The sequence below is a fragment of the Callospermophilus lateralis genome, unplaced genomic scaffold, assembly GCF_048772815.1.
Source record: "Callospermophilus lateralis isolate mCalLat2 unplaced genomic scaffold, mCalLat2.hap1 Scaffold_1118, whole genome shotgun sequence".
In the NCBI taxonomy this organism is placed as follows: Eukaryota; Metazoa; Chordata; class Mammalia; order Rodentia; family Sciuridae; genus Callospermophilus; species Callospermophilus lateralis.
The window spans coordinates 277,898-296,870 of NW_027511439.1; the positions used below are offsets into that span (position 1 = coordinate 277,898).

Sequence of the window (18,973 nt, forward strand, 5' to 3'; positions counted from 1 at the left end):
TACAGGAATAGCTCCTCTGGTTCAGTTCCACCAGAGGCCCACTCACCCCTAACTTTCCAGGAGTTCTCCAAAAGTTTATCTTACATCTTCAGCATGGAAGTGCAGTTCATGGGGTGTCAGGCCTGTCCAAGAAACCTAGAGTGGGCTACTTCTCGGGTCCCATCTGGGGTGCCAAAATTTGTAACCAAAAGCTCCGTCCCTGTCTCTAATGCCAATTTGATAATGAGGCCAAGGTTTTGAGGAAAAGGAAAGAGAAGCTTCATTGCTTTGCTAGCAAAGGAGATAAAAACATTTTTTCAAGGGTTACATTCCAGGAGGGGGCCCCAGGTTGCCCTGATGGCCGATTAGTATTCACATTTTGGAAATCCTCACTTCCCAGATCCTCAGCAGGCACCCTCTTCCTGTAGCAGGTGTTCGAGGGCAGTTAACTAGGGGAAGAAAAGATGAATGACACTGTCTTCCAAATCTTGAGGGGGAGAGGGGAGAAGAGAGGAAAAAAAAATATTTTTAATAAACCTTAGAGCAATGAGGGCTGCATTCAGAGGTGAAGGGACCACTGTGAGATGAACCCAGTAATCTCAAGGGAGGGGAAGCTCAGACTACCAGGATGGGGGTGGGGAAGGGCTGACTGGACTATGGTCCATGGGAGCCAACAGAGTGTTACCACTGAGGGACGGGAGCTGGAGTGAAATGCAGAAAGGAGTCACTGAGGTGTTTGGTCTACGTGACAAAGAAATGAGCAGGCCTCACTTCAGAAGGGGAGGCTTTAAAATATCTTTTTATCATTCAGGGAGACCTGGAGATATTTGTGGTTAAGATTTAGGCATATAGAGCTTAGAATGTCTTTTTTTTTTTTTTTTTTTTTTTTTTTGGTGTTGGGGATTAAACCCAGGGCCTTGTGCATGCAAAGCAAGCATTCTACCAACTGAGCTATGTCCCCAGCCCCTAGAATATCTATTTTGATGACAGGTGGCACTTGACTGTGAAAAGCTAAGGCTCAGGAAAAAGAATGAAGAAGGTCAGGAATTAGATATGGATTTAGAGGATCTGGCGGTAAATGAGCCAGAATCCCAGGGGAATGGTGGGAACCTTTTAGTGAATTGGAAGGAATGAAGAAGAGGTTGCAATAGGAACTGTGGAGATCCCTGAAGCTTAGCACACTGGAGCTGAGAAGGACTGACATTTAGTGGCCCACAGAAATAAAAATAAAATCCAGGAGGTGACAAGTCTCAAGGCCACTGTTGAGACAAGGCTGTCAGGTTCCAGGGCAGGCAGGGGGTGTTCCTGAGGCTCCCTTCACCCTGCAGAGAGAGCAGAGGCTTGTAGACTTGCCACTTCCCACCGAGAAGGCTTCCTGTCCCAGAGAATGGCTGGGAGGTTTCACCCCAGAGAGCCTTTGTCATCCCAGTGGGGAAGGCTGCACTGCAGAGCTGTCCCGTGCACTGCTTGCACATCAGAGACAGCTTGGTTTCTACAACATCTTTCTACCTCTTCTGTTTGCAAATGAGAGGAAGAGGGCAAGCATTTGCTTGTCATCAGACAATTAAGAATCTGAAAAGAAAGTTGTCATTTACATGATTGCAAGGCCAGGGAAGGACAGTCGCAGAAATCTCCTAGAAGAAAAAAGCATCTTGAACTTTGAGATGGAGTTAAAAAGGAAGAATACACTTTGGACAGATTATCAAGAAAACATTAATTACATTTGTTCATAATTTCTATTTGTTCATCATTTAAGCATTTAGCATTAGAATATTATAATATTTGTTTAGCAATTACATATTAGATAAAAATGAAGTCAAAGGTGGGAGAATAGGGGGTCTTCAATGACTTTTAAAGGATTTTGTTGGAAAGGTACAGAATATACTTCAAAAGTAAGTTATTTTTATGATTTCATTTTCAACATCACCATTTTATTTAAATAACACAGTTAATTTAAACTAGTCACATCAATGACATTGGTAATGAAGATAGAATGGGCATATTAAATAAAGTGCTTGGTAGATAAAAGCGTTTCATGCAGTTACTTAGTGATTCCCCATCAGATGCCACAATATTGACAACTGTGTTTGCAAATGTCCCAGGACAGCGACTGGGTTTATGTGTCTGGAACTTGCAGTGTCCAGAGGCAAGTCAGTTGGGACACTGTGGGCCAGCTGCTCAGTGGGGATCTGCACTCTCTTTTAGGTTAGAATCCTCGCCTGTCACTGGGGCAAGGTACAGAGAAAAGTACCAGGTGAATGACTTTCTGTTGCAGGCAACCCTGTGAACAACACCTGTGGGGCGGAACAGCTGTGTCTGTGACCCTCAGACCCTGAGGAGGCTGGGGCAGGAGGGGGTGGTTCAAGGCCAGCCTGGGCCTCTGAGTGAAACCCTGTCTCCAATTAAAACTTTAAAAAGGCTGCTTTGAAGTCCCAACAGATTGAGAAATCAGCACAAGAGTTCATATACTCCCACCATACACTCCCCTTAGGACTTAACACGGGAATTTCAAGCTGGACTAGGTGAAGCACTGCTCATACTTCTGGCTATTTTCCATGAAATGGGCTGCCAGAGGCTTTGGGCGTTGAACATTCATGAAAATCAGCAATATCATCTTTGACAAAAGGATGGTTTCTCAGCCAGAATGGTACAGCTTGTCCTTGCCCCACGATTCCATAAATAATTAATTTTAACTCATCACGTATTGAAGTTTTTGTCTTTTGCATGAGCTAAATGGTCCTCTGGGTGCCTCCTGACTCAGGGCCCAGTATTTGGTCATAAGATGACTTCTAAGGAAGTACTACTGAGCTCTGTCCTAGAGAGCTGGGTGCCTTTGTGTCCCATGCCAAGGCTTGTCCCCATCCCCTCAGCCTCTGTGGGCCTGGCCTCCTGAGGCCGCCTCACCTCCAGCAGCCCCAGGGCTGGGCGCTGGCACCTCTCCTCCAGCTCCTCTGCCAGCTCCTTGAGGGCCTTGCTGTGCTGGGCCAGCTGGTCCTTACTGTCCCTCAGTCTCTGCAGGGTGGCTCTCTCCTCCTCCTCCAGCCTCCATAGCTGCAGCTGCTCTTCAAGGGCCAGAAAGCCGCGGTGCTTCTCAAACTCCAACCTGAAGCGCTGCCGCTGGATCTCCACCTTCTCCTGGAGCAACAGGAGACCCCATCAGGGCTGGGGCAAGGTGTGGGGGGCCTGCCTCACTTGTGGGATGGGCAGCCAGAGAAGGGACGTCCCGCATCACCTCCCACCCCTAAACCCCCCCCCCTCACTCTGCACCTCTGGGAAGGACCTCAGAAAAGAGGCCGGGAACAGGAGAGGTGGCCGGTGGGGTTTTTAAGCTCAGAGTCTGGGAAGACTGTGGCTGTGGGCCCCCTTGTGCTGCAGGGCCGGAGGCAAGGCCTTTGACGTGTGGGTTTCAATATCACGAGTCAAATGCAGCAGAAAGAGAAGCGTGGGGATCATCTGGGCACCTCCGAGAGCCTGTGTGGCCCCACAGCAGAGGTGCTGGCTCTGCTGCTGGATGGGTGGCCAGGAAGAGCAGAAGGCCTGGTCTGTGAGGGACAATGTGACAGGAGAACACACAGATGTTCTCTTGTCCCAGGAGAAGCAAGAAACCAGCACAAGGCCATGTCCTCTGCAGAGCCCAGAAGAACTAACTGCCACGCAGGCAACTCACTCCAGGCTAATACACCAGCCCCTACCCAAATCTCCCATCACGGCTCTTGTTGTTGCTTTCCTGGTGCTGAGGACAGAACCCCTGGCTTCACTCAGGCTGGGCAAGCGCTCTGCCCCTGAGGCACACCTGGCCCTCACAGGGAGATGTCTGACTGAACCTAAGGATCACACTGTGCGCAGGGGATCGCATCTAAATGTTATTCTCTTGAAATTAGTAGCTAGAAACCCAGCTTTAAACTGAGCATGAGCGGCAAGTCACCCTCCCAAAGCATCTGCCCCTTGGGTTGTCTGTTTTGTTTTAAACCTGATAGTTTCTTGGTTTAACTGAAAGACATAAATTATCATCAAAATTATTATAAAAGATATATATTTATATATTTGTATCCAAATAATAGTTCTCCCCAAATGTCTGGAGGTACTTTGGACTTTGGATCGCCCCTCTAGGAGAGGTGCTGCCTGCTGCCGCCATCCACCGCAGAGGCTGAGTGCTGTTGAGCGACAGCCTGCGGGGACAGTGCCTATTCCTCCTGACAAGGAGCTGAGGGCCCACTGGCCACAGCGCCAAGGTCTCCCACTTCCTTCTTCCCATTTTGCATTCCTACCTCCTTTACCATTTTCTAAATCACTGATTCATACACTCTTGGCTTCCTCCTCAGGGACACTGACTCTGCATTCCACATTCTGATTCCTGAGAGGCATAGAAATGCACACTGTCTCCCAGGGCAGGCTGCTGGAGAGAGGGCTAAGCACTACCACAGGGAGGGGAGTCCAGGGGTGCACCAGGGATGACAGGGTGGAGGGGCCGCGGCAGCCCAGCTTCCTTCACGTCACCCTCTTGAGTGCCACAACCTCCTCTGGATATGAAGGAAAAAGAAGTGCTGCTGCATAACTTAGAGCTGGTTTCCATCAAGCCTGTGCCTGATGGTTCTAGCTCATGTGAACATGAACGACCAAGAAGTTCAGACATGGCTACTTGCCTCTGAACGAGATATGTTAGCATCACTTCTATGTTATGACATGCGTTGGAGGTTTTAAAATGCGGGAATTCAGATCTTGCACTTGGGTTCCTGATTTCATAAATCTGTGGTCAGGCCAATATTTAAAAAAATTAAATATTATTACCTTTAAATAATAAAGATTGTGAATCAGTGCTTAATTTTACCTATAATAGACATAGCAATAGGAGAAGATAAGACTTATTTCATAAGAAAAATGTAGCAAAAATGGTCCTTGTGAGCCAGGTACAGTGGTGCACTGTAATTCCAGTGACTCACTGAGGCTGGAGGATCACAAGTTTGAGGCCACCTTCTACAGCTTAGTGGGACCTGTTTCAAAATAAAAAGTAAAAAGGGCTGTGGACGTAGCTCAATTGCAGAGCACCTTGGGTTCAATGCCCAGCACAATAAATAAATAAATAAATAAATAGAGGTCCTTATGAAAATATCTGTATGAAGATAGTGTATCAAACTAAATTTTTGAGGAAGAAAATAATATAAAGAATGATTCTAGCAGGGTGACTTGGAGGAGAAAGAAGAGGAATATTCTATAAAATATATCTGATCATGTTATATACTGTGCTGTGTACCTAATAAACCCATCCAACATGACACTATATGTGGTTCACAGCCTTGGCACTGTGGCAGGTTTGACCTACAATTCACTCTTGAGGGGTGCAGTTACTTCTCTGGACACTGTAGGGGGCCAAGCAACATTCCAGCCTCTGCCATGAATGGCATCAGCAAGCCTGGTGACTCAAAGCCTCTCCAGCTGTGGAACTGGAGAGGAGGGAATGTGGTCCAGGTTCACAGCCACTGTGAGTAAATGAAATGTAGGAGAAAACCAAGGGGGGAGGGGCTGCTGAGGTGCAGAAAGAGGGGACCGTGGATGGATGACCCAAGGAGGCTGAAGGCTCCAATTCCCTCCTTGTATAGATGGTCCCTGGGAACTGCACCACATCTGTTACCAAGCCTGTGGCATTCATTATTTAACTGTCAAATACAGTTGACAAATACAGTTTGACACTATAGTAGCAGGTGGTGGCACCCACCCCAGCAGTGAGTTTCACAGTTAGATCAAGAGAGTAAAACTATTTATAATCTGGATAGGGTCCTGCTGACAGAGGAAAAAACAAAAATGAACAATGTCATTTGGGGTCTGGGACAATTCAGGATGGCCATGAGATGTTTCTATGGAGGGCCTAAATAAATGGCAAGCTCGCTGAAGAATGAATGCCGCAGTCTGGCTGGGCACAAAATAACCGAGCCGCCACACAGCCTTGTAGGTTCAAACAGCAACCTTTATTCTCGAACTATCACCAGCACTCTACACACACTTCCAGGGAACACACTGCCTCCACCAGGCTCTGCGCCGAACCCGCGAGAACTCAAAAGTAACTCCAAAGGAACTCCAAAGTAGCGGGCGCCCTAACTAGAGGCAGCAGGATCCGCCCTAATCCTGGAGCCGCCCTATTCCCAGCAGGATCCACCCTAATCCCTGGAGCCGCCCTAATCCTGGAGCAGGGTCACCTTTCAACCATTCCATCTGGCAAAAATGCCAGGCCTCATTCTGAGTAAACTGTGGCTCTCAACAAATGGAGACTCAGGAAGAGGGTGGTGCCTGCAGCTCCCCAGACTCAAGACTACCCAGACTACTTTCCACAGCACAGTCTTGCTCCCCATGTTGGCTTCCTGCATCAGGGCCTCCTCCATCTCCTTCCTCACCAGCTCCAGCGCCATCTGCAGCTTCACCTGTGTGGAGCAGACTTCGAGGACCTGCAGGATCAACTGGAAAATTCCCTAGAATGCAGGTGGACACCTTCACTGGTAACTCAGTTAATACCAGATGCAAAGATTCATCTAAAATCGTGCTCCTTGCACCATTACGATAGTAAAACTACAATGACTAAAATGTAAAAATGAGTGGCAAAACATTTTACATCAACATGATAGGAAACTTAATGACAAGAAATAGAATTACAATGTCAAATAAGTACATTTTATAACGGTGCCAATTTTGAAAAAAATGCTTATAATGAATATGTAAAAAATAGATGGAGGGAAATGAAGACATCATTAGGTGAAATGTCATCTATTGGTGCTAGGTTGAAGAGTAATACAATTTCTTATTAATTATGATGAGAAAAGTGTGTTTGTTATTAGTACTATAAGTCATGGTATTTCACCAAAAATAAATCTTGTTGGTTAAAATATGTTAAATGAAGTCAGGTGCAGTGGTGCATGCCCATAATCTCAACAAGTTAGAGGGTAAGGCAGGAGGATCTCAAATTCAAGGTCAGCCTCAGCAATTTAACACCGCCCTAAGCAACTTTGTGAGACCCTATCTCAAAATAAAAAAATAAAAAGTCTGAGGATGTGGCTCAGTGGTAAAGTCCCAGGGTTCAATCCTTGGTATCATTAAATAAATTAATAAATGAAATAAAAATAAAATATTTTAGGTGAAAAACACAATATTCTGTACATATTAAAGGAGTAAAATAAGTATAAAAAAGCCTACCAAACAATCAAACAAACAAAAACCCAGAAATTACATCTCTCTTCAATGATAAGAGCCTTCCAAGAGGCAAATACATGCCTTTCTTTTTAAAACAGGAAGCTCCCATAAAAACACATACAGAAATATGTTTTCAGTAGAAAATAATACAAATTCTACCTTTAAACTTACTCAATAAATCTTACATATATATCATTCACTTTAAAATATTATAATACTCTATATAAAGTACACATAAAGTAACATTAGAATTCATGGTGGCATCAGAATAAAAAGAGGCATATGTTTGGTGTTTGTAAGGAATAGAGCCATTCTCACTTGTAGATGGAGGAAAGCTCCCTGGGACCAAAGACACTGAGCAAAAGCAAGGAGGTGAAAGAAGAGGCATGTTTGGGGACAAGAGTGACTAGGGCTAATTTTGCTGGGTCCCATGTTTGGCTTGGATAAGAGCAGAAGGAAGGGGACTTCAGAACCTAGAAAGTCGTGATTGACAGGCCAAGGAGTTTGGATGGTACTTATTTTTTATCTAGTTGATTACTGAAAACAGAGAATATCTTTAGCGATATCACAGCAGCCATGTTCTGTATGGTACCTTGGGGATTTAGACAGACAGGAGCATACTTGACTTTTCAGGTAGGCTAGAAAGCGCCTAGTACCTGTAATTTGTAGAGGATAACAGAAATCAAGAGGAAAAATCAAGAGAGAAATTTCCAAGATTGTCCAGATGAATGTTGACTGGTGAATACCCCAGTCCTTAACTTAAAACAAACAAATAGAATAAATAAATGAATGCTTTAAGAAAGCTGGTGCTTGGAACTTATTACAGTGTCACGGAGTGCTTTGGCCAACTGTGCCAGTAGATTAAAAAGACAGCTTTGACCTCTTCTGTGCTAGCAGCTGTTCCAGATGCCGGGACAGGCACGTGTTTAGAGTATGTCCCAGGACCCGTGGGCACCTGTGGGAAGACACCTGGGCAGAGTCCCTCGGATTGCTCTTGGGGTCAAGCACCTCCTCAGGGGAATGCTCAAGTCCTCAGTATCCAGACCTTCGTGTGGAGTCGAGTGGCCCCCTCCTTCAGGGAACCCAGACAGTCCAGGCCCGAGCAGACGCTATTCCTCACGAAGGTCCGAGCCAGAGGGTGGCCTTAATGCCCGTGTTAAGGGACCTAGACAGACACCCGGCAAACGCCGTGCCCTAGGAATCCCATCAGTGGAAGCGAGTAGACAGAGGTGCAGGGCTGTCACGGAGACTCACGCACAGCCCGCCCGCTCGGGATCGGGAAGACCAGCTTGAAAGCCAGGGACCGAGGGTCCTGCGCTCGGCAGCCGGTCGCGCGCTGCTAGCCGGAGCCGAGGCAGGACGACCCGGCGGGCCGGGAGCTCTGTGCCCCGATGCCTTCCGCCCTACACGAGCGGCCCGCGGCCCCGCTTGGCACCCCGGGCTCCTGCGCTCACCTGGTAGCTCCTGGCGGCCTCCCGCAGAGGCGCCGTGTGGTGGCCCTGGTGTTCGGGCGTGGTGTCGCAGACCCAGCACAGGAGTGCCTGGTCCTCCTCGCAAAAGCGGCTCAGGTCCTCGCCGTGCCGCTCGCACTGGCGCGCCCCCGCGGGCTCCGCGCCCATCCCGAGCTGCAGCACGCTGTCCACCAGGCTGGCCAGCTGCCGGTTGGGCCGAAAGTTCTCGGGCCTGAAGGGGCCGCGGCACTGAGGACAGGCGTATACGTAGTCCTGCGCGCTCTCTGACTTCTCACAGAACTCCGAGATGCACCGGAGGCAGAAGCTGTGGCCGCAGTCCACGCTTATGGGGTCCTGCAGGAAATCCAGGCACACGGAGCACCGGGCCTCCTCCCGGAGACTCTCCCCGGGGCGCCCTGGAGGCCATGGTGCTGGCCTCGCCTGGCCGCGTGGCTGCCGCTGCCCCGTGGCGCCGGTTATCTCCTCTGTCTCCTGGCACCAAGAGAAGGGCTCATGGCCAGGATGGGTTATCGCTGGCTGGGGTTCAAGACTCTTAATTAACCACTTCTGCTGATGATTTACAACTCAGACACCGTCAACCGCAGGGGTGAAATTGACATTCAAGTAATCCTCACCTCCTAGGAAGCTGAGCTCTTTCTCTCTTCCTCATTCTTCCTTCCACGGAATATTTTTAGTTGAGTGCTTTGATGTAATGCAACATTTAAGTCATCTGAAAGGGAAACATTATTGAGATTTGACTACTTATCTCAAAAGTTTAAAAGTCCAAATTTTAACAAAATTTTACAAAAGTATCCTGAAGTGCATCGATGAAGGGAATTAGCTGATTGTAGCCCGGTTCTGTGGTCTGCAAGATATTCCAGGTGAACTTGACACGGAGGCACACACGTGCCTAAGGGGTGAACCCACCCTGAGCCTTTCTCCCTGGAGTCCAGGCCTTGCACCTTCACAGTGGAGCAGCTACTAACATTTCCAGGGTCTGGAGATTTGAAGAATAACTGAGCTCCTTCCTCTCCTTATTGCTGATCCACTCCATGGCTTCCTATAGCACAGTCATTATTTAAATCTTTTTCTTTATATAATATGCTCATTTTTCTTAATCTTCTTTCTTAATCTTCTTTCTTAATCTTCTTAATCTTCTTTCCACCGAACTTCAGTTTTTCTATCTTCTGTGAATTACCTAATGATAAAGAAATGAGACCACTGAAGAGGAGATACTGAATAGATGCATATAATGATGATAGATCTACAGCCCAGCAACAATTCTGAAGGTTTAAAAAATGTGGCACCGGGACAGGACTGAGGTTGTAGCTCAATGGTAGAGCACATGCCTAGCACGTGGGAGGCACTGGGTTCCGCCCTCAGCATCACATAAAAAATAAATATTTAAAAAAATGGCACCCATTTGCTGACTGGTGTGTTACAACTGGGGCAACACATACACTGGAAGTGAGAAAGAGGTCATCCAAGGTATTTGTTGGAAAGGACACTTGGGGGACTGAGACAAGAGCAGGTAGGGGATTAACCAAGGACCTGCTCCCCCAAGGGGAGCAGTACAGTGAGGTCTTTAATGTCATCCAGAAGGCTGGCAGGTGGGTAGGAGTGTCTGTCATCTGAGCAAAGTGTAATTTCACTATGGATGAGTTTTAAGGTGACAGTGGGTCATGCTTCTGGCAAATCAGTCTGTCTGTGCATGTTTGTGTTTATTGGTAGCCACGGAACCCTGGGGCCTGAGGTGTGAGGATGAGGAAAAGAGCCAGGACCTCATCTCTCAAGCAGCCTTGAGGTCCACTGGGAGAGATGAGCACAGAGTCAGGCCAATGTGTCATTACAAGTTATTACATCACCCACCGGTCCTGCAGGAATATAGCAGAGGACTCTACAGTGGCCTGCAGGGCCCAGGCAGACCTTGCCAGGTCTGCTGATGTGTGGGGGCGAGTGAAGCTGCAGGTAGATCCCCCACCAGTGCACACAGTGGGCTGTGGAGGAAGGCAGCTGGGGCACCAGGTGGCCAGAGGCGGCCAGCCAGGCTCATGCTGGGCCTGAGGAGTGGCAGCAAGATAAGTTTGCAGGGAGTGGCTGGGCCAGATGACTCAAGCCCTGGCCTGTCCTCCAAGGTTCATGCCTATGAGCACAAATCCTGGCCTGGGCTTTGGGAGTCAGTGGGGTCTAAAGGACCCTGAGGTTGCCTGCCCAAAGGTGAGGTGGAGAGGTGAAATGGATTGGCACTTCAGGTGCGAGCAGGACACTGAAGATGTGAGGTTTGAGAAGAAAGGGAAAGGGCCGCGGGCCTGAAATTTGAGAAGCTGACCTGCTTCCAGGTTGCAGGCTGTGCCACTTGCTAAGAGGCTGGGACGAGCTGGGTCACTTTCCCTGCTGCATTTCATCTCACACTGGAGGTCAGGGCTGCGGCCCCCTTAAGAGGCTTGGCAGAGGGTCACATGAGCTAAGAGGCACCACATGCCAAAGAGAGGTCCTGGCATAAGCTGGATATATTTAACTAAAGACAGAAAAAGAGATGACAAAATAAGTGGAGCAAGGATAATGAGTCAGAAGATGAGCTGCCTCAGGTCGGGGCCGGCTCCTGTTTTCACTGCCATGTGCTCGGGACGTCATAGAGTGAGTGGCACATATGACACTCAGCAAATACTAGCAAGCGGGGGTAGGGGGGCAGTTTAGAAGGTGGGAGAGAATTCAAAGGTGACCATTATTCATCCAACATGACATCTGTGTCATTCTATGTGTTACTGTATGATCTTGTTCTGTCCCCATGGCTCTGGCAGAGGCTGGAATATCTAATTCACAAAACTTGAAATACAATAAAGCAACTATTGGCTTACGTGCATGGATAAGTTGATTATTAGGGTCATTTGAACCCAGACACCCCCATCTGACTGGCAAGCTAAGGAAAGGTCACCATTTCTGGTGGGATCATGGTGCTTTTTAGGAGGTTGAGGTGAGGTAGGGGAGCTCACTTACTGTTTTAGAGCTGTTAAGCACAAAGCTCAAAGTGTTTTCTTTCTTTCTTTCTTTTTCTTTTTTTAGCACCAGAGCTTGAGCCCAGTGGTGCTTAACCACTGAGCCACATCCCCAGCTTTTTTTTTTTAACATTTTATTTGGAGACAGGGTCTTGCTGGGTTGCTTAGGGCCTCACTAAGTTGATAAGAATCACTTTGAACTCCCAATCCTCCCATTTCAGCCTCCCAAACCGCTGTAATTAGGGCGTGCACCACAGGGCCAGGCATAAAATTGCTTCTTAAGCTTGTTTTCTGACACTGGGAGGCTAATGAGGTCTATAACATTGTCCTTAAAAACAAAGTTCCCTTAGGAGTGGGCCAGTGGTGGGGTGAATGATAGTAGCCCCATGGGAAGCTCCTCCTGGGCATCTGATTATTTAACTTAAATTCCTGTTTCTCACTGTCTCTCTTTCAGGCTAAACAATCTTTGTGCCAATACTCCTTGTTGTTAACCTGTTTCTGATGCTCAGCCTCTCCATTCCTGACCCTAATCCTGACTGACCTAGGGGGCAGAGTTTAGGATCTCCCAGGGGGAACCCTGCCCATCCTCCACTCCTCCTCTAGCCTCCCTGGCCTGCCTCCTCTGAGGCCATCAGCTGGCTGGAATACAGAACCCACGTTCTCCTCTGCTGCTGGCCTTAACTTCCTTCCAGGGGTGGGCTCCTGGTCTCTGCACAGCCTCCTGTTTACAAGAAGCCCTATTGGCCAAGGCCCTCAACCCTCCTCTCTGCTTGAGGGATCCACAATCTCCCAGCCCCACAGCCTGAGCTGAGACCTCAAGAGCACCAGGTATGACTCAGCATTTCCCTCCAGCTTGGGGTTGTTAAAATGTCTCTGTTTGTTTCCACTTAAGCAATTGCACCCTGCCTTTGTAATCCTGACATTTTTTTTTTTAATGGGGTGAAATACACTTAACAAAAAATTTACTATCCTGGGAGCTGGGGCTGTAGCTCAGTGCCTACCTAGCATTTGTGAGACACTGGGTTCAAGTCTCAGCACCCCATAAAATAAATAAATAAAGGTATTGTGTCCAACTACAACTAAAAAAATATATTTTTAAAAATTTACAATCCTATTTTTAAACATAGAGTCAGTGATATTAAATACATCAATATTGTTGAAAACAATGATAATCTCCTAAACATTTCACCGTACACAGCTTTTGTTAGGTGACCCTAATTAGGCCCTTCAAAAGCAATATTCATCCAAAATTGAACTTTACAAGTAAAATTACTCTGAAGAGCTGATCTTCCTAGGTGCATGTGGTGGTGACAGCCCTGTCCCAGCAGCTACATCCGGAAGCCATCCCTGCCCTGGTGAATGCCCTTTGTCTACCCTGCGCCTAGCAGGTTCACCACCTGGTGTGGGGTGGCCCTGCTGTGCCTGCTTTGGCCTCTTCCCCGTGGGCCTCCCTTACCTCCTAAGCTGCCTGGTGGGATGGGACCTTGAATGGCTTGTGTAACCATCACTAGTTCTTGTCCCTTGGTGTCCCTTGGAGCTTCATTCTATTGATGTAGCACCTGCAATCCCGTGACTGTCCCAAGAGCAGTTTGAAGCTGAGACTTAAAAATCCCATGTTCCCACCTGCCCCTGCAGTGACCCTGGTGCTCACACGGATTTCTCTGCCTGTGCCCTGTGGTGACATGGCTTCTACGTAAGGCGTGGTGGAAACTAAGAGTGGAGATTGTAGCTCTGATGTGACCCAGCGGATGGTTTTCCAAAGACCGGCTCCCCAGCCACACAGGTCTCTGGGGACACTGTCGTCTACAGGGGCTAATTGTTCTGAGTTTCCTTATCTCCAGGGTGTGTTCCAGACAGAACTGTTCCTCTGTGAGGCTCCCTCTCTAGTTATGAGCCCGGTGGTGACAAGGATAACAGCAAGTGGGCTGCCAGTTTCAGGATGTGACTGTCCTGGAAAGAGTGACTGGTGGTTTTGAGCCTGTTCATTTATCCTCTGTGGCTGGTTGCTTCAGCTAATTCACTAGTTTTACTCAGTTACTTGATTCCAGAGAACAGTTCTAATTTTTAAAAGAAGTAATTTTGCCCAATTTACCCTGGGACATTAACATATTGATAAAATACAATGTCATCTGTCACTCTTTTGGGAAGAATGAAAAGCATTATTCATAATAGCCCAGGGGATCAAATAGGTACACAGACAATGCAGCAAGAAATGACATAGACTATTAAGATAATCACAGTCCTTTAAAATAAAACAATAGAAATAAAAATAATATATGCGACAATAATTCTTCCAATAACTTAGGTTGCAGGACTTGGACATCTAACGTACCCATTGCACATCAAGCCCTCTCTGCAGGTTAACAATGGTGCAGTGTTAGGATGAGTGGCTGGGGCTTTGGGGCAGTAAAGCCTTGACTAGCACTCCTGGGAAATCCCTCCCCTGCGACCCTGTGCTGAGGCAATTCCTATACTGACAAAGTTGAGTTTAGGTTTGTCAACAAACTGTGTACCCACCTTAGTTCAGGATCATTTTGTCTATGAAATTATAGAATTACATTTTAGAAAACACTTGACTGCCTATCCCATCTATCAAATCATCTGTCCTTCTGTAATACCTAAGCAAGGGATAGTCTTCCACGCAACTTCAGGCTGAGTTTTAGAACATTCTTCCTTTTATTGAACCAAAATATCTACAGCAGTTACCACAACATAGCTAGGCTACTCATAATATCACCAATATCATGGTGCTAACTCATTTCAGAATTTCAAACTTCTCTGTGCAGCAATAAATTAACTATGTACCTATGAAGAAAAAATTTTAAAATTTACTGAAAAATATTAAAAAATTAAAATATTAATCCAAGATAAAATTTAAATATTTACACATTAGTAAATGTATTAATTTAGTGTGATGCACAAATGGATACTTATTTTTAGTTCAACAGTGTAACCTTGTGTGTGTACGTGTGTTACTGAGGATTCAACTCAGGAGTGTTCTACCATTCAATTACTTCCCCAGCCTATTTTTAAATTCTTGTTTTGAGATGGTGTCTTGCTAAGTTGCTAAAGCTGGCCTAGAACACACTATCCTCATGCCTCAGTTTCCCAAGTTGCTGGGATTACAGGTAGACCACACCATACCCAATTTCACAACATAATTCTTAATTAATATGCAATTAAAAAATAAGTGTGCCACGTTCAAAATGAGAAGCCAGTAACAGGACGCTTGATCCACTATGAAGATAATGACTATAAATGAGCATTTCTTAGGATATATTACTATTTTAAGTCACTATCAGAAATCATGGTGCACACAGGAAGAAAAGGTTCTTGGAAAGAATGACCATGTGACTTGGGCTGGGAGGAAGAGGGGAAGATGAATGCATGAGTTCATTTTGCATTACTTTAACATGATACATGAGATGGGCTAACTTTATAAGGAAAAGAACAATTTAACTGATACTTTTGGTGACTGGAAATCCAAACAGCTGGCACAGGCTCTGGCTGGGCCCTGTTGGCTGTATCACCATCTCTCTGGGGCTCACCCACACTCCCAGCAGATGAACTCTTGAGGTAAGAGCCACACCATAGCAATGACTGAGTGGGAGAGGAGCACAGAGCAGGGCCTTCCAAAATTAAGTTCCCATAGCCTGTGGGTGCACACATGTTGATGTCTTTAATCCTGTGGGAACATACAAATGCACACTGTGCCCTGCACTTTATACATTTCAAGCCATGTCAATATTCCCTTCCTTCTAGAGACGATGTGTCTCCATCTGCAGGATAGGGAAGCCCACCCTGTCATGACATGGCGGAACATTGATTGGTAGCTTCCTGATGCCCTGCCCGCCATGACCAGCTCTCACTGGGCAGCTGGGCTGACTTGTGCAGCTGATACATTCTGGTGGTGGCTATGCACATTGCTTCGTCCCAGGGCCCCTCTGGCCTGTGGAGGTGAGCTGAGATGGTCTTTGAAAGCCTGCAGCTGGCCTTCTCCTTTTCTCCAGCTGGGCCTGACCTGCACATAGGTCTGTCACCTTATTTCTGCAGTTGACAAAGAAAGAATACACAATCTGCTTTGCAGGCCCCACCAAGCCTCTCTCTGCAAGTACTCGGGTCTTAGAAGAGCTATAATGGCATCAGATGGAAATGGTCCATCCTGAAACAGGATCCATAAACAGTATGTTAATTTTCCCACTAGAGAGAAAAGGCCTATCACAGACATTAACTATTATTATTATTTTGGGAGGGAGGGGTATCTGGGGCACTTAGGGGCACTCAGGGACACTCGACCACTGAGCCAGATCCCAGCCCTATTTTTGTATTTTATTTAGAGTCAGGGTCTCACTGAGTTGCTTAGTGCCTTGCTAAGTTGCCAAGGCTGCCTTTGAACTCACGATCCTCCTGCCTCAGCCTCCCAAACCACTGGGATTACAGGCATGTGCTACCACGTCAGGCTGGATATTAACCATTAAAAAAAAAAAAAAAAAAACCTGCAGAAAAGCCAAGCTACAGACTATAGACTAGAATCCCTGCTGTGTGACCCAGTAGGTGGGCCACATGAGGAGTGTCTAAGGCAGAGCACCAGGGGCCTGACTCTGGGTGACAGTACTCTGGGTATTTGGAAATATACATTTTGTCTGTAGTTTCTTTCATTTTCCAAATTTTCTAAAACTATACATATAAATCATATTTTTTTAAAAAAACTGTCAAATCAGCATCAACAAATAACTAATGATGTAGCCTTCTCTGTGACATTATTTGTGTGATTCTCTTGTGTATCCTAATACTCCAAAGAGGTCAAGGCATGTAGTAGGTACTTAAATTAATGATTGATTAAAAAAGCAAAAAAAAAAAAAAGTTTCTATTTTTTAACTTCTTTATTCAATACTTCAACATTTTCTTTTAAACTGAAATATTCAAAATCACTTTCACTAGAAGTATTAACAAATTGAATTTTAAGTAGACAGACTTCCACATACTTAGATTAAAAATAAATCCCGCTATACTTAAGACCTGGGTTGATAATCTTTTCCAATTCGTCTGTAATTCATATGTTGCATTTTCTTAGATTGAGAGATTCACTAAGAATGATTTTTTTTTTTTTTTTTTTTTTTTTTGTGGTTCTGGGGATTGAACCCAGGGCTTTGTGCACTTGAGTTAGGCACTCTACCAACTGAGCTACATCCTCAGGCCAAGAATGAGCTTTAAGCTGGGTGTAGTGGCATACATCTGTAATCCTAATGGCTCAGGAGGCTGAGACAGGAGGATCAGGAGTTCAAAGCCAGCCTCAGCAATGGTGAGGCACTAAGCAACTCAGTGAGATCCTGTCTCTAAATGAAACACAATATATGGCTGGGGATGTAGCTCAGTGGTCAAGTGCCCCTGAGTACAATCCCTGGTACCAAAAAAAAAATAAATAAATAAATAAAAGAATAACCTTTTGCAAGATTTCTTTAATTGAATGAGTTAGTTTGAACATGGAGATATATATTAGACATATGTATATATATATGTGTGTGTGTGTGTGTGTATGTATATGGTCCTACCATTGCTGTCACATACATGTAGATATGTACACCTATACATACACACACACACACACACATATATATATATATACATATATATATATATGTATACATATATGTGTGTGTGTGTGTGTGTGTGTATATGGTCCTACCATTGCTGTCACATACATGTAGATATGTACACCTATACATACACACACACACACACACACACACACACACACATATATATATATATACATATATTATAGCAAAGGTGGGACCCATTCTAAGGTAAGAAGAAATTAAATCCATCTTATAAAGAATGTACGAATTGCTTCTATCTCAACGTTTTATCCACAACAAAGCCTCAGTGGACACAGAGGAATCTCAGAAGTTAGCTTTCTTTGATTACAGACTTGATTGGCAAATTATAGAACACATTGGGGAAAAGGATTCTCGGAAGGGCCAGGTCCCCAAGATACCCAGGGTTACTGAAAGGAGAAGTCTGCTCCACCCAGAGCCAGACACCAGCAGGAGAGACAAGTTCCAGCTCTCACAAGGAAAATGTAGGTGGACTTTGGGTCAGAGGAGGGCAAGGCAGCTTTCAGAGCAGCAGCCCTTGGGTCTCCATGTGATGGCCACAGGGACAGCAGGGGAGGCGTGTGCAGATGAGGCAGCTTTTCAAGGAGAAAATCAGCATGGTATGTGTTTCACATCCAAGGGCAAAGTTTCCTGGCTATGGTTGTGGATTCCTCCTTGTCAAGGCAACTTGCTCTGCCTATGTGGAAAGAGATGGTCTTGCCTAAATGTGCTGGGATATAAAACTGTAATGACAACAACAACAAAAACTTAAAAAGGCATCCTGAGACATCAAAGCCATTTAATGTACTGTAGGCAGATGGCATGTAAGAACAATAAAGGGGCTGGGGTAAGAGGCTCAGTGGTAGAGCATTTATCTAGCATGTGTGAGGCACTGGGTTTGATTCTCAGCACTGCATATAAATAAACAAAATAAAGGTCCATTGATATCTAAAAAACATTTAAAAAAGAACAATAATATTCTTGATTGTGTTTATTCTCATATAATTTGAAAAAAAAAACCTACAGAATTAGACTTGAGGTTATGATGGTTGCCCTAGTACTGAAGCAGGCAGCAATCTTTATTATTTTCAGCTAATGTAATGAAGCTATTTTTTTTTTTTTTTGTACCAGACATTGAACTCAGGAGCACTCAACCACTGAACCATATTCCCAGCCTTACCTTGTATTTTATTTAGAGACAGGGTCTCACTGAGTTCTTAGTACCTTGTTTTTGCTGAGGCTGGATCTAAACTCACAATCCTCCTGTCTCAGCCTCCAGAGCCACTGGGATTGCAGGCATGCACCACCATACCCAGCGAATGAAGCTAATTTTAGAAGTTGGAAATAATATTTAAGTAATTGTAGTGAGTTTATTATTGAAAGTATTTAAGCAATGAATGATGATTAAATAAGTTCAGTTTCTTTTTGCATTTGAACATACAAGAGAAAGTTTAGCCAGAAGCTGTGGTGCACTTCTGTAATCCCAGAGGCTCAGGAGGCTGAGACAGGAGGATTTGGAGTTCAAAGCCAGCCTCAGCAACATCAAGGTGTCAAGCAAGTCAGTGAGATTTTGTCTCTAAATAAAATACAAAATAGGGCTGGGGATGTGGTTCAGTGGTTGAGTTCCCCTGAATTCATTCCCCAGTACCCCGCCCCACAAAAGGAACTTTAACTGGGAAACTGAGCCCCAAACCCTGTAAACTTAGTCTAGTGGGATGCTGTGCTTGTTTGCTTTTATTGGGGTCTCACAAACCTGCATATCATACTTCCCCAT

General features: G+C 45.6%; 1 protein-coding gene across 1 annotated transcript; it reads right to left on the bottom strand.

Annotated features, from left to right (window-relative positions):
• Positions 1-2,497: 2,497 nt before the first annotated feature.
• On the bottom strand, positions 2,498-18,973 carry LOC143386288 (E3 ubiquitin-protein ligase TRIM58-like). Its single transcript, XM_076841480.1, has 5 exons — positions 18,953-18,973; positions 8,610-9,098; positions 6,297-6,392; positions 2,884-3,114; positions 2,498-2,593 (listed from the first exon to the last, which is right to left on the bottom strand). The coding sequence occupies exons 1-5, from the start codon at positions 18,971-18,973 to the stop codon at positions 2,498-2,500; spliced, it is 933 nt and encodes a 310-aa protein (XP_076697595.1).